Raw genomic sequence first — 12,072 nt, 5'->3', positions numbered from 1 at the left:
AAGTCCTTTCTCTTGCAAAAGTCTATTGAAGATAATACGAGTTTTGTCTGAGTATGGAGTGAATAGAAATTGAGTAAGCACTTTAGTTTTAAGCGTTGTGCTCCTTTATAGTTATATACTCATTTACTGCAGATATTTTATGTCTTCCACTCGTGTTTTTAATCAATATAATAGCAACTGTTATCCAGATAAAGCCTAGCAAGTTTGGGAACATTCAGGTTCTTCTGAGAACAGGTATTTGTAGAAATGAGGGCAGTGTGGGCATTTAACTTTGCAACTGCATTTTTCTTGACATCATAAGCAGAGATTGGTTTGCAGTGAAATATATTGCATCCCAGAAGTAGTACTGCCTGGTGTGAACATTTTTCCTGGATGTGGGCATACAGTATATGCAAGGAGCAACTGCAGATATTTTGTTCCCTTTTTTCGCACTCACATATTTATTATACTGGTTCTAAACCTGTGTAATTAGAACAATCCTTGAGTCCCAAGCCTTGTTCCATTTTATGTATTGAGTATCCTCTGAAAAGATTTTTTTAAACAAAATTACAGCACTTCTAGTTATGTACGTGCAGAACATCTTTAAACGAAGGACATGTTGTGGATTTCTTTAATTCATATTTCACAGTACTAGCATTCTCTGACTATTGCACACACCATTTTTGCTAACAAGCTTAACTGCAAGTCAGCAGTATGCAAATCCATTTTATATTCTTTGGGTACTTATATTACTCATTTTGAATGAATAGCAGAAACTTGAAATACGGTTGTTGAAAAGTTACCAAAATTTAAAAGATAGCTTTAATAAAATTTCTAAACAAGTTGTACGGTTACATTTATAGTGTTCATCTTCCCTAATGGGGAAATTTGGTTTCAGTTACAACAGAGTTAACTTTAGATTTACACTAGTGTAACTGAAAGCAGAATCTGACCTTCACACTCTGAATAAAATATAAAATAAAATAAAATAAATAAAGCTATACTTGAAGACTAAGCCCTAAATCAGAGCAGCAAGAGCTTTTGCAAGATCCTGAGTGTCCTCAGCTGCTACTGATTTCATGGTAGTTGATGTCCATTGGTAGATAAGAGCTCTCAGTAATTTGCTGGATCAGATTCTATGTTAGTAGTTATTTGTAAACTCAATAGAAGGTTTTTCAGAACGTTCATAAATTACTAAAGCCCACTTAAGTGTTACTCTCCTTTTTCTGTTGCATCTCTCAGATGCATGATTATACTTAACACCTCCTCTTTAAGTGCTACTGCATATTTCCCAATCATTTTATTTGTAATAGTGTCTCATGTGTTATGTCTCCTAGCTCTACATACAAACTACCACACTTACAATATCCATGAACTTAAGTGCTTCAGTGGCCCTGGGGATGCTTTACATGCCGAAAGTGTACATCATCATCTTCCATCCTGAACTAAATGTCCAGAAACGGAAACGCAGCTTCAAGGCCGTAGTGACGGCAGCGACCATGTCATCACGGCTTTCGCACAAAGCTAGCGACAGGCCCAATGGGGAAGCAAAAACAGAACTTTGTGAAAATGTAGACCCAAACAGTAAGTATTCTAAACCTATTACTTGGCCGTTTGTGTGTTCTGGGAATGTGTTGACCAATATTCTATTTTTAGATCCTTCGTATAATCTGATCTCCTCCATTAAAGTTTTTATGTAATATATTTCTTTTAATATCTCCATGGATGTCCTTTTTATGACATTCACTCTTTTCTTCCCACCTTTTTGATGCTTGCCTACTGGGGAAAAACTCTTCAGACTATGCTTGATAGCTGGGAGCAACTCCTCCTCCTCCTTCTCCTCCTCTGGGAACATTGCTCTAAGAACAGTATTGACCCCGCCACTGTGCAATCATACACACCCCGATGTAATGAGATCTAACTTCCATCCAATGAGATCTAATCCCTGCAGCTATAATTTCTAGTCTGAACTTTGGAGTCAGGACTCAAACCGTAGTATTCAGGAGCAGTGGGTTGTCTCAATCCTTTCTGCATTAATGTACTTGGGCTGTGGTTATTTACTTATGATGTGCACGGCCAAATACTTGTGTGTACACACACACACAAAAACCCTGTTAAATGCCCTGAGAGAATTCCCAGATAAAGGTTTGATCCAGCTCCCTGTAAGAAAGATACATCTCACTGAAGTTCATATGAGTCTTTCCACTGATTTTAGAGGAATCTGGTCAGAAAGGATGTTTCCAATTCCTTTAATTTCCTTAATGTGGATGTCATGGTATATTGTAGCACAAAATCACATACTGAGGCCATCAAATTTTATTTGCATTTGTATTTGAACCTGGATGGAATTCAGGAAGGGAGATAGCTGCACAGCATATTGGAAAGGTTTAGGCATGTCTGCAATTTTTGTGTAAACCAGATCAGAATGTGAAGAAATACCCTTTCTTTGCTCCGATTCAGTTCATCCATTTGCTGCTGAAACTCCTGCTGCTTCCTGTCTATTAAATGATGGTCTGAATAGCTGCCTTGAAGTAGAAACTCTGCTGCCAAAGCAAAGTGGAAACGGCTAGCAAACACAGCATTTCCCCCCCCTTCATTCATCACTCCCCTTGAGTATCTCCCCTGGGTGGTTATATCATACAGGTGTACAAAATATGTTCTAATTGAAAGAGAAATCAGGATTTTTTCTTCAAAAGGGATGGGCACCCTTATTAAGGATTGGTTGTAGAGTCAACAATCTGTAAAGGAAACAACCCTAATCAATCAAGGCCAAGATTCTGACGTTCTTACTCAGGCTGAATAGAACCTTACTCGTGAGGACTGCTATTGAAGTCAACAGGATAGGATTACTTGAAGAGTAAGGTACTACCCAGCATGAATTAAGGAGGCAGACATTTACCCTAAATTAAATTCCCATTATTCAGTACAGTAAATCTATCTATTTCACCATATAAAACCCCTCCCCTCCAAAATTATCCCTGTTCTTTAAATCCACTCACTACTGTGATTTATGTGCTGCTAAGGTCCAGTCCCACAATGTTCTGAGCACCTTCAACGCCCACTGATTTTAACACCTAACACAGCCAAGACTGAGATGCACTAAATTGGCCTTTTGAATGAGGAATGGGGGAAGAGAGGGAAGGAGGAACAATAACAACAACAGAGTAGGAAGAAGGAACGTGCAAAGATGAAATATAGCTAGAAAAGGGAATGAGAAAATGAGTGTGTAATTGAGCTGCATTTTCACAGATTACCATTCAAGTAGAGCTGATGGGAATTTTTTTTTTTTTCATGGAAAATTTTGACTTTTCAGTAAAAAAAAAAAAATCAAAAGCTGAAAAAACAAAAATTGTTAGTCAAATGCTTTTGGTTTAAAATGGAAAAAAATTCAATTGGGGAATACTGCCACGGTGACTCATGGGATACCTATCTGAGGTGCTTCCTGACCTTGTTTTCCTCCATGAGTCAAGATCCCTGACTGAACTACATAAGAGCAGTCATACTGGGTCAAACCAATAGTCCATCTAGCCCAGTATTTGTGTACCTGACAGTGGCCAATACCAGATGCTTTAGAGGGAATGAGCAGAAAAGGGTAATTTTGAGAGATTCATCACCTGGCAGTTAGAAGTATAGGGACACAAGGAACATGGGGTTGCATCCTTGACCATTGTGGCTGATTGCCATTGATGTACCTGTCCTCCATAAACTTATCTATTCTTTTTTGAACCCAGATACATATTTTTGGCCTTCCCAACAGCCCAGGGCAATGAGTTCCACAGGTTGATTCTGTGTTGTGTGAAGAAGTACTTCCTTTTGTTTGTTTTAAACCAGCTGCCTATTAATTTCATCAGATGACCTCTTGTGTTATGTGAAGGGGTAAATGACACTTCCGTATTCAGTTTCTCCACACCATTCATGATTTTATAGGCCTCTGTCATATCTGTTTTAGTCATCTCTTTTCTAATATGAACAATTTCAGAGTTTAATTTCCTCGTATAGAAGCTGTTCTATAACTCTAATGATGTTTTGTTGTCCTCCTCTGAACCTTTTACAATTCTAATATATATTTTTTGAGATGGAACAACCAGAACTGCAAACAGTACTCAAGGTGTGGGTGTACCATGCATTTATAAACTGGCATTATGATATTATCTGTCTTATTATCTACCCCTTCCCTAATGGATCTGAATATTCTGTTAGCTTTTTTGACTACTGCTTCACATTGAGTGGTTGTTTTCAGAGAACTATCCACAATGACTCTAAGATCTTTTTCTTGAGTGGTAACAGCTAATTTAGACCCCATCATTTTGTAGGTATTGTTGGGATTTCCAATGTGCATTAGTATGCACTTATCAACATTGAATTTGTTGCCCAGTCACTGAGTTTAGTGAGATTACTTTCGTAACTCTTTGCAGTCAGCTTTGGATTTAACTATCTGGATTAATTTTGTGACATCTGCAAATTTTGTCACTTCACTCTTCCTCTACCTTTTCCAGATAATTTGTGAATAAGTTGAACAGCACAGGTCCCAATAGAGATCACTGGAGAAGCCCACTATTTACCTTTTCCCATTCTGAAAACTGACCATTTATTTCTACTCTTTGTTTCCTATCTTTTAACCAGTTCCATGAGAAGACCTACCTTCTTATCCCATGACTGCTTACTTTTCTTAAGAGCCTTTGGTAAGGGACCTTGTCAAAGATTTTCTGAAAGTCCAAGTACACTAAATCAACTGGATCATCCTTTTCTACATGCTTGTTGACTCTCAAAAAGAATTGGTGAGGCATGATTTCCCTTTAGAAAAACCACATTGATTCTTCCCCAACCTGTCGTATTTATCTAGGTGTCTTATAATTCCACTCTTTGCTATAGTTTCAACCAATTTGCCAGGTACTGAAGTTAGGTTTACCAGTCTGTAATTACCAGGATCACCTCTAGAGCCTTTTTTTAAGAATAGGCATTACATTAGCTACCCTCCAATCATCTGGTATGGGAGCTGATTTAAGGTTACATACCACAGTGAGTAGTTCTGCAATTTCATATTTGAGTTCCTGCAGAATTCTTGATGACTTATTCCTGTTTAATGTATTGGTTTGTTCCAAAACCTCCATCTGGAATAGTTCCTCAGATTTGCCACCTAAAAAGAATGGCTCTGGTGTGTGGATCTCCCCCATATCTGCTGTGAAGACCAATGCAAAGAATTTGTTTAGTTTCTCTGCAAAGGCCTTCTCTTCCTTGAGTGCTCCTTCAGCACCTCAATCTTCCAGTGGCACCACTTCCTGTTGGGCAAGCTTTCTGCTTCTGATGTACTTAATTATTTTGCTGTTACTTTTTGTTTGTGTCTTTAGCTAGTTGTTCTTCAAATTCTTTCTTGGCCTACCTTTTTTCTACTTTTACAGTTAACTTGCCAGAGTTTATGGTCCGTTCTATTTTCCTCACTAGGATTTTATTTGATTTCCAATTATTAAAGGGTACCTTTTTTACTCCGCTGTTTAACCATGGTAGCATTATTTTGGGGCTCTTAGTGTTTTATTTAATTATTTACACTTACATTTTGAGCCATATTATAGTGTTTTTAAATAGTCTCCATGCAGTTTGCCGTCATTTCAGCCTTGCAATTTTTCCTTTTAAATTCCATTTAACTAGTTTACATGCCTTTTGTAGTTCCCCTTTTTGAAGTTAAATCCTACTGTGGTAAGTTTCTCTGGCATTTTTCCCCTGAAAGGATGTTAAATTTAATTTATATTATGGTTGTTATTGCCACGTGCTTCAGCTGTATCCACCTGTTGGACCAGATGCTGTATTCCACTTAGGACAAAATGAAGAATTGCCTCTCTTCTTGTGGGCTCCAAGTCGAGCTCCTCCAGGAAGCAGTCATTTTATGCTGTCTAGAAATTTTATTCCTGCATCCCTTCCTAGGATGACATATACTCACTCAATATGAGGATAGTTGAAATCCTCCATTATTACTGTGTTTTCTGCCTTTGTAGCCTCTCTAATCTCCCTGACCACTTCACAGTCACCATCACCATTCTGGTCAGAATGTCAGTAGTATACTTGTAATGCTATCTTCTTATTGTTCAAGAATGGAATTTCTACCCATAAAGAGTCTATAGTACAGTTGGATTTCTGTTAATATTTTTACTTTATTTGACTATGATTTCTCTCCCATATAGTGCCACTCTCCCACCAGTGTGACCTATTCTGTCAATACTGTATATTTTGTAGCCTGCTATTACTGCATCCCATTGATTATCCTCCTTCCACATACTTTACATGATGCCTATTACATCAATACCCTCATTTAATGCCAGGCACTCTAGTTCACCCATCTTACTATTTAGACTTCTAGTAGTTGCGTATAAGCACTTGTACATTTTGTCAATATTCAGTTGCTTGCCTTCATGTGTTATGTTTAACTGCTCCTCACTAGCTCCTACCAGTATTTTACCAACTTCTTTCCTGTCCTCTTTATTAGGGGATAGAGTTCTCCCTTTAATAAATTCATCCCTAAGGGATGTCTCTGCCAGAACCATGTGCTCATCTGCACTTGTCGGCTTTCCTCCAGCCCTTACTTTAAAAAATCCTCTACTAACTTTTTAATTTTACATACCAGCTGTCTGCTGCCATTTTAGTTTAAGTGGGGCCCATCCCTCCTATTCCTAAAAGGTACCCAGTTCCTAATAAAGCTAAAACCCTCTTCCCTACAGCATCCATGCATTGAGACCCTGAAGATCTGTTTTGTCTTTCTGGCCCTGTGCATGAAACTGGAAGCATTTCAGAGAATGCTACTATGGAGGTCCTGGGATTTACATCTCCTATGATGCACCTTGATGGTATTACTTAATTGACTGTTTTGCAGTTGTTGCATATTCAGTTTTGAATTTTGTGTAATTGAAATTTTCAATGAAAAGGACTTTTTCATGAAAAATGTTGTCAAGTTTAAAATCCAGTTTTCCTTGGAAAAAACAGTTTTGTAGCCATTCCTATGTTGTAGGCTAGGATTTCCAAAAGCACCTAACAGAGTTAGGTGTCCAAATCTCATAAAAATCAATGAGGTTTAGGCACCTAACTCTCTCAATCTCCTTTGAAAATCCCATCCTCGAGGACCAATTTCTGATCTCTTTTATACTACTTTTTAAATCTGGAGTACATTGTTACTGAGAGCAGAATCTTATTCACAAAGGGTAATACAAATAATAATAATTAATAATAATTCTAACTTACATATGCGGGAAGAATGTTTTTTGTATTCTCCTTCATATGCATATCATATTAAATATCTACGTACATTTCTCAAGTTGTCTCATCAGGAGCAGTATGAGTATATACTGTGTTAACCTTTCTGCAAATACTATTTTGTGTAATTTTACATGATTAACAAACTGAAATTTTCTTTGAAGTATATACATATACATATGTGTGTATGTGTATATACACATGCAATAATATTCTATGTTAATACTAATAGAGGCATTTACTATTCTTCATTTATAGAACACATGCACTAATGACAATTGTTAGAAAATCTAATCTAACAAGCTAGACAACTCATGTGCTTAAGATGTTTTAGCATCATGACCCTGCAACATTAATGTTAATGGGAGCTTTGCCATTGACTTCAATGAGTGTAGGTTCAAACTCATAGGACATATTCTGTGAACTTCTAGATTGGATAATTTTGGTGAAAAATGTTGACATTTCATTTTTCAATGTACAAATATTTAAAAAGAAATATTGGTAGAATTCTTGCAACTATTTTAGTGTTTTGGACAGCTATAACAGATGAGAACTGTTTCATTTTAAAAAAAAACATTTCAAAGAAATGTTGAAAAACTTCAAATATCAAAAAGCCACTGAAAAGTTTGTGGGAAAATGTTACCAGTCTTTCAATAATAAAAATTTATTTTCTACCGCTGATGTAACAAACATTTGATTAAATTTCAGAATTTTGAAAAATATACAAAAACAATGGTCCTCCTCCCCCATTTTTCAAAAAACGATCAGCTGGTCAATGTTGTTTTTATTTCTAAACGTTGACTTTCAAAAAAAGTTGATTTCCCCCCTAAAATTACTGTAAGTGTTCTTCCACATCCCATCCCCCCCCCTTTTTTTGCGACCCACTCTGACATTTTTTCCAATGAGTAGACTACAGCTACTTGTTATCAGTGGAGGAAACTAAGGGGGTTGGGACAAAAGAAGTGGATGCCCCCCTTAGTTCTGAATTGTTGTGAGGTAACACAAAGATGATTAAACATAGATTGTCATTTCCCTGTTTCCATCATCACACAGTATGTTACCTCTGAAGTCAAAAATGAAAAGAGGGTTGAAGGATGAGGAGGAGCCCATACAGTCAGTATTGGAAAGTGCTGCCTTAGGGTACAGATCTTATTTTCACATCGAAAGTTTTTATTTGTTTCAAGTGAGTAAGCACAGTTTTGTTCGCAAGTTTGATTTTCAAAGGCATTTCCTGGTAACTCTACTGCTTTGAAATTTGTTCAAGCATTTTATGGTGAGGGTGCCATTTATATTTTGGGGAGGGGGAATGTTTCATACTGAGAGTAGTTCTGTGCTGAACCACCAACATGAGATTCATGTACCTCCAAACATTGGGGTGACTGATGACTGAACCCAAGTAAACCAGATGTTGGTTGCCCAGGCTATTTAGCTGCCGAAAACTTAGGATCAAAAATAAAATAACTTTACCAAATGAAAGAAATAAATAATATGTTTTACTAAACCTCCATGTGTACTGCTGGCATTTAATCCAAAGAAAAATAAAAGATATTACGCAGTGAACCAGAAATGTTTCGTGTAAAACATTGACACCAGTATATTTGTAAGCCCAAAGGTTTCTTAGCATTATTGGCGTTCTGTAAGGGCTTGATCCTGCATGGTGCTGAGCAACTCCTCAGAAATGCTGAGCATCCCCAACTCCCATGAGACTTGAAGGTGCTCAGAGCTGTGTAGGAATGAGCCTAATTGTGGAAGTTTAAAAGTGAGTGCAAAGAGTGGAACTTTAATCATGGAGGAAGAAAAACAACCCAAGATATAGGGGCAATGATTATATGTCCCACCCAGTAGAGGACACAAGGAGTGCTACTGGTCTTGGGTTGGAATATGAGAGGAGTGGGACATTTCACAAGCTGTGCTCTCCTGATGTGAATTGAAAGAGGTTTCATGATCAATGGAATGCTTTAAGACCAAGCTTTAATAATTTCATTTTTAACAATTCTGATAATCATTACATCTGGTATGTGCATGCTTTTACTCATTGAACAACTTTGTTCTGCTATTACATGTTTGCATTAAAAATGTTCTCCAGCAGCTTAAGATGAGCAGAAATTGGTGCACAGCAGCTTTCTTCCTTTAACAAGTTCATTCTTCTCTCGTGCGTTTCTTTGGTTGAATTTCACAGTATTTGAAAAGATGCTCTTCATCATGTCTTAAATTGAGTGAATAGAGAATTCCCATTCTTCCTTATCCATAATGTATTTGTGTTTCCGCTGCAAGAGCAGAATGTCAAACTTGGACAAAAATAAAAATCTCCAACCCATACTTAGCTTATGGTGAGGATTTAGGTATAATTACTGCTTATACTTAGCCACTTACATAAATGTATGGCTTTTGCAAAATACAGCAACAGGAAATCAAGATCTCAGTGGTTTGGTAATGAGAGAATTATCTCTCTAACAAGCTAGAAATAGTAGACCTTACTGACAGGCCATTTGCTTTTCAAGTATTCTAGTGTTTAAGAATCCTTGAGTAGCAAAGTATTCTGCATTTTTCCATCGGTGTGACTGCAAAACTGCCTCCTTTTTTAGGATTTTCCAGTGTTCCCTTCACATAGCAATTTTCATGGTGAAAAAGTGCACCTACAAGATAAGTAAAAGAACCAGACTAATGGTATTTACTCAGACTGTCATAGCTGACTCCTGAAGCAAGAATTCTAAATGGGGTGGAGAATGTTAACTAACCTGGCAATGTGATTCCAGTGTGTAGCTTGCGAGGAGAACAGCTGGCTTTCTTATCTTGTACTTGCCAACTGAAGTTTCTTCTATGTGACTTTTTGTTGTTTCAAAACCCTCTCAAGCATATAGTACATAGTGTCCCAATGAGCTGGAACTCCTGAGACCAGTGTTTTGGCAAGCTGTTTTCTTTGCAGGAGCAGACTAAGGATTTTCTGTGACTGATGAAATCAATATATTGCCCTGCAATTGCAGATGCCACCCTCTGACATGTTCAAGAAATTGGACCCATCGAAATAGCTGTGGGCAATTTTTTTTCACTTTTGTGATTTCCCTACTTAGATTTTGCTTTGTGATTGACAGTGGTCTTTCTCATAGAGTAGTCTACTAACTTATGATAGTGGGTAGCAGAGGTGACACATCAGTACGATATAAGCCAGGCATAGTAAGCAAAGTGAAGTAAAACAGAGTAGCTTGTTCAGTTAGGGATCCCCTCACCTTGCTTGCAGATTAGGTACTGTAGCTTGTTGAGATGTGGCAAAAAGAATGGTGTGACCAACTATCTATGGCAGAACTTTCAAAATGGCCTGATTTTTAGAAGTCTGAGCAACTCCTATTGAAGTAAATGGGGGTTTCTGGTGCTCAGCACTTCTACAAATCTGTCCAAAGTGACTTTCCCTTTGACTTTGTGTTGAGTAGAAATTACTAGGCAATCAATGTAGCTTTCAATTTTTAGTGAGACATAATTGGTGCCTTTTATAACTAAACAAAACTTGATGTATTTGTTTCCTTTATAAAATAACTCTTTATTATATGTTATCCGAGTTATGTGGCTCTGCTGTTAGTGCAGTATAAGCAGATCAAAAATGAAAGCCCCACTCTGACATGCCTCTCTATCTCAGAAATGCAAGATAATAAGAATACAACTTTGTCAATCCTCATTTTTGTGGGTGTTAAGAATGTATATTGGCTGTATTGATTCCCATCAGCAAGCTGTGAGTGGTGTATATGAAATGAAAACATCCCATGTCTCAGAGAGAGTTATAGAGACTGCTGCGCAAATGCTACTGTGCTGTGCTGTTTTGTTTTTGTTTCTTCATTTGTGTTGAACCCTAACATCACTGACACAACGTTGCCTGTTACGTCTTTCTGAGAAAAACCTTAAATGGCTGCTGGTGTTGCTGGGAAACCTCAGAGCGATTGCATGGATGAGGGTGGCTGGGTTCTGAGAGAAAGGGGAACTAAAGCAAAGCTTTTCCAGGGCTGGTGCAGATGGGAAGTATCCAACCAGTCCCTCTCATATGTAGTAGGCAGCTGCTCCTATGTTCAGAGGTACCTGAACTTTTGTGAACTGGTTTGTTTATTTTTAATCCACAACAAATTGTATATACTGCAAGTTTTTCACTGTTACTGTTCTAATCCCAGATCTTCAATCGAATAAATTTTATGATCTCAGTGACAGGACAAAACAAAAAGATTCTATTGTGAACATATTGTACATATCAATATATTTACTTTTCCTGTAGAATGCATACCACCAGTAAGAAAGAGTGTACAAAAATCTGTTACTTGGTACACTATTCCACCTACAGTATAGCTTTTGCCTGCTTTCCAAGAAGGTAAGAAATAATCGAGCTTTTTTACTTTATTATATATATTTTATATTAATATCAAAAAGAAAAAATATTAGAACTGTGCACTGGTTTAGCTGTGTTGGAACAAGAATCTACCCTAAAAATTGTTCATATTTCCACTAGCAAGTGTTCACATTTAAAGGAAAGACTATAAAAAATAGAAATGTTGGGCCAAAACTTTAGATGATGTAAATTGCTATAGCTATAGAGCTAGGTGGTGGTGGTGTTATTGAACTTGATGGAGCTACATCAGTTTAAACCTGATGAGGATCTAGCCCAAATTAAATAAGAATTAAAAGTTAGCAAAAATTATTTACAGCAATTATGTCTAAGAACTGGCAAGATGATTTCTCTGGGAGCATAAAAGTAATATAGCACTGGTTTGTGGTCAGCTTTCTAATGGTGTTAAAATAAACCGATTTACAAGCATTTTTGTAGGGTAGAGAATGCCAGTGGAATGATGTCGACTCTGGAATAGGGGTTTGTGAGCA

General features: G+C 37.3%; 1 protein-coding gene across 1 annotated transcript in view; it reads left to right on the top strand.

Moving 5' to 3' along the window:
* The window catches only part of GRM7 (glutamate metabotropic receptor 7), a 513,989-nt gene extending 502,445 nt beyond the window's left edge, over window positions 1-11,544 (top strand). Inside the window, exons 9-10 of the mRNA XM_065407326.1 lie at window positions 1,317-1,563; window positions 11,474-11,544. Coding sequence (XP_065263398.1) covers window positions 1,317-1,563; window positions 11,474-11,544 — 318 coding nt within the window. The remainder of the gene's footprint in view (window positions 1-1,316; window positions 1,564-11,473) is intronic.
* The last annotated feature ends 528 nt before the right edge of the window (window positions 11,545-12,072 follow it).

This window comes from Emys orbicularis, chromosome 7, assembly GCF_028017835.1.
Source record: "Emys orbicularis isolate rEmyOrb1 chromosome 7, rEmyOrb1.hap1, whole genome shotgun sequence".
Classification (NCBI taxonomy): Eukaryota; Metazoa; Chordata; order Testudines; family Emydidae; genus Emys; species Emys orbicularis.
The sequence above is the reverse complement of the archived record's forward strand: the minus strand, read 5'-3'. Positions and strand labels throughout refer to the sequence as shown.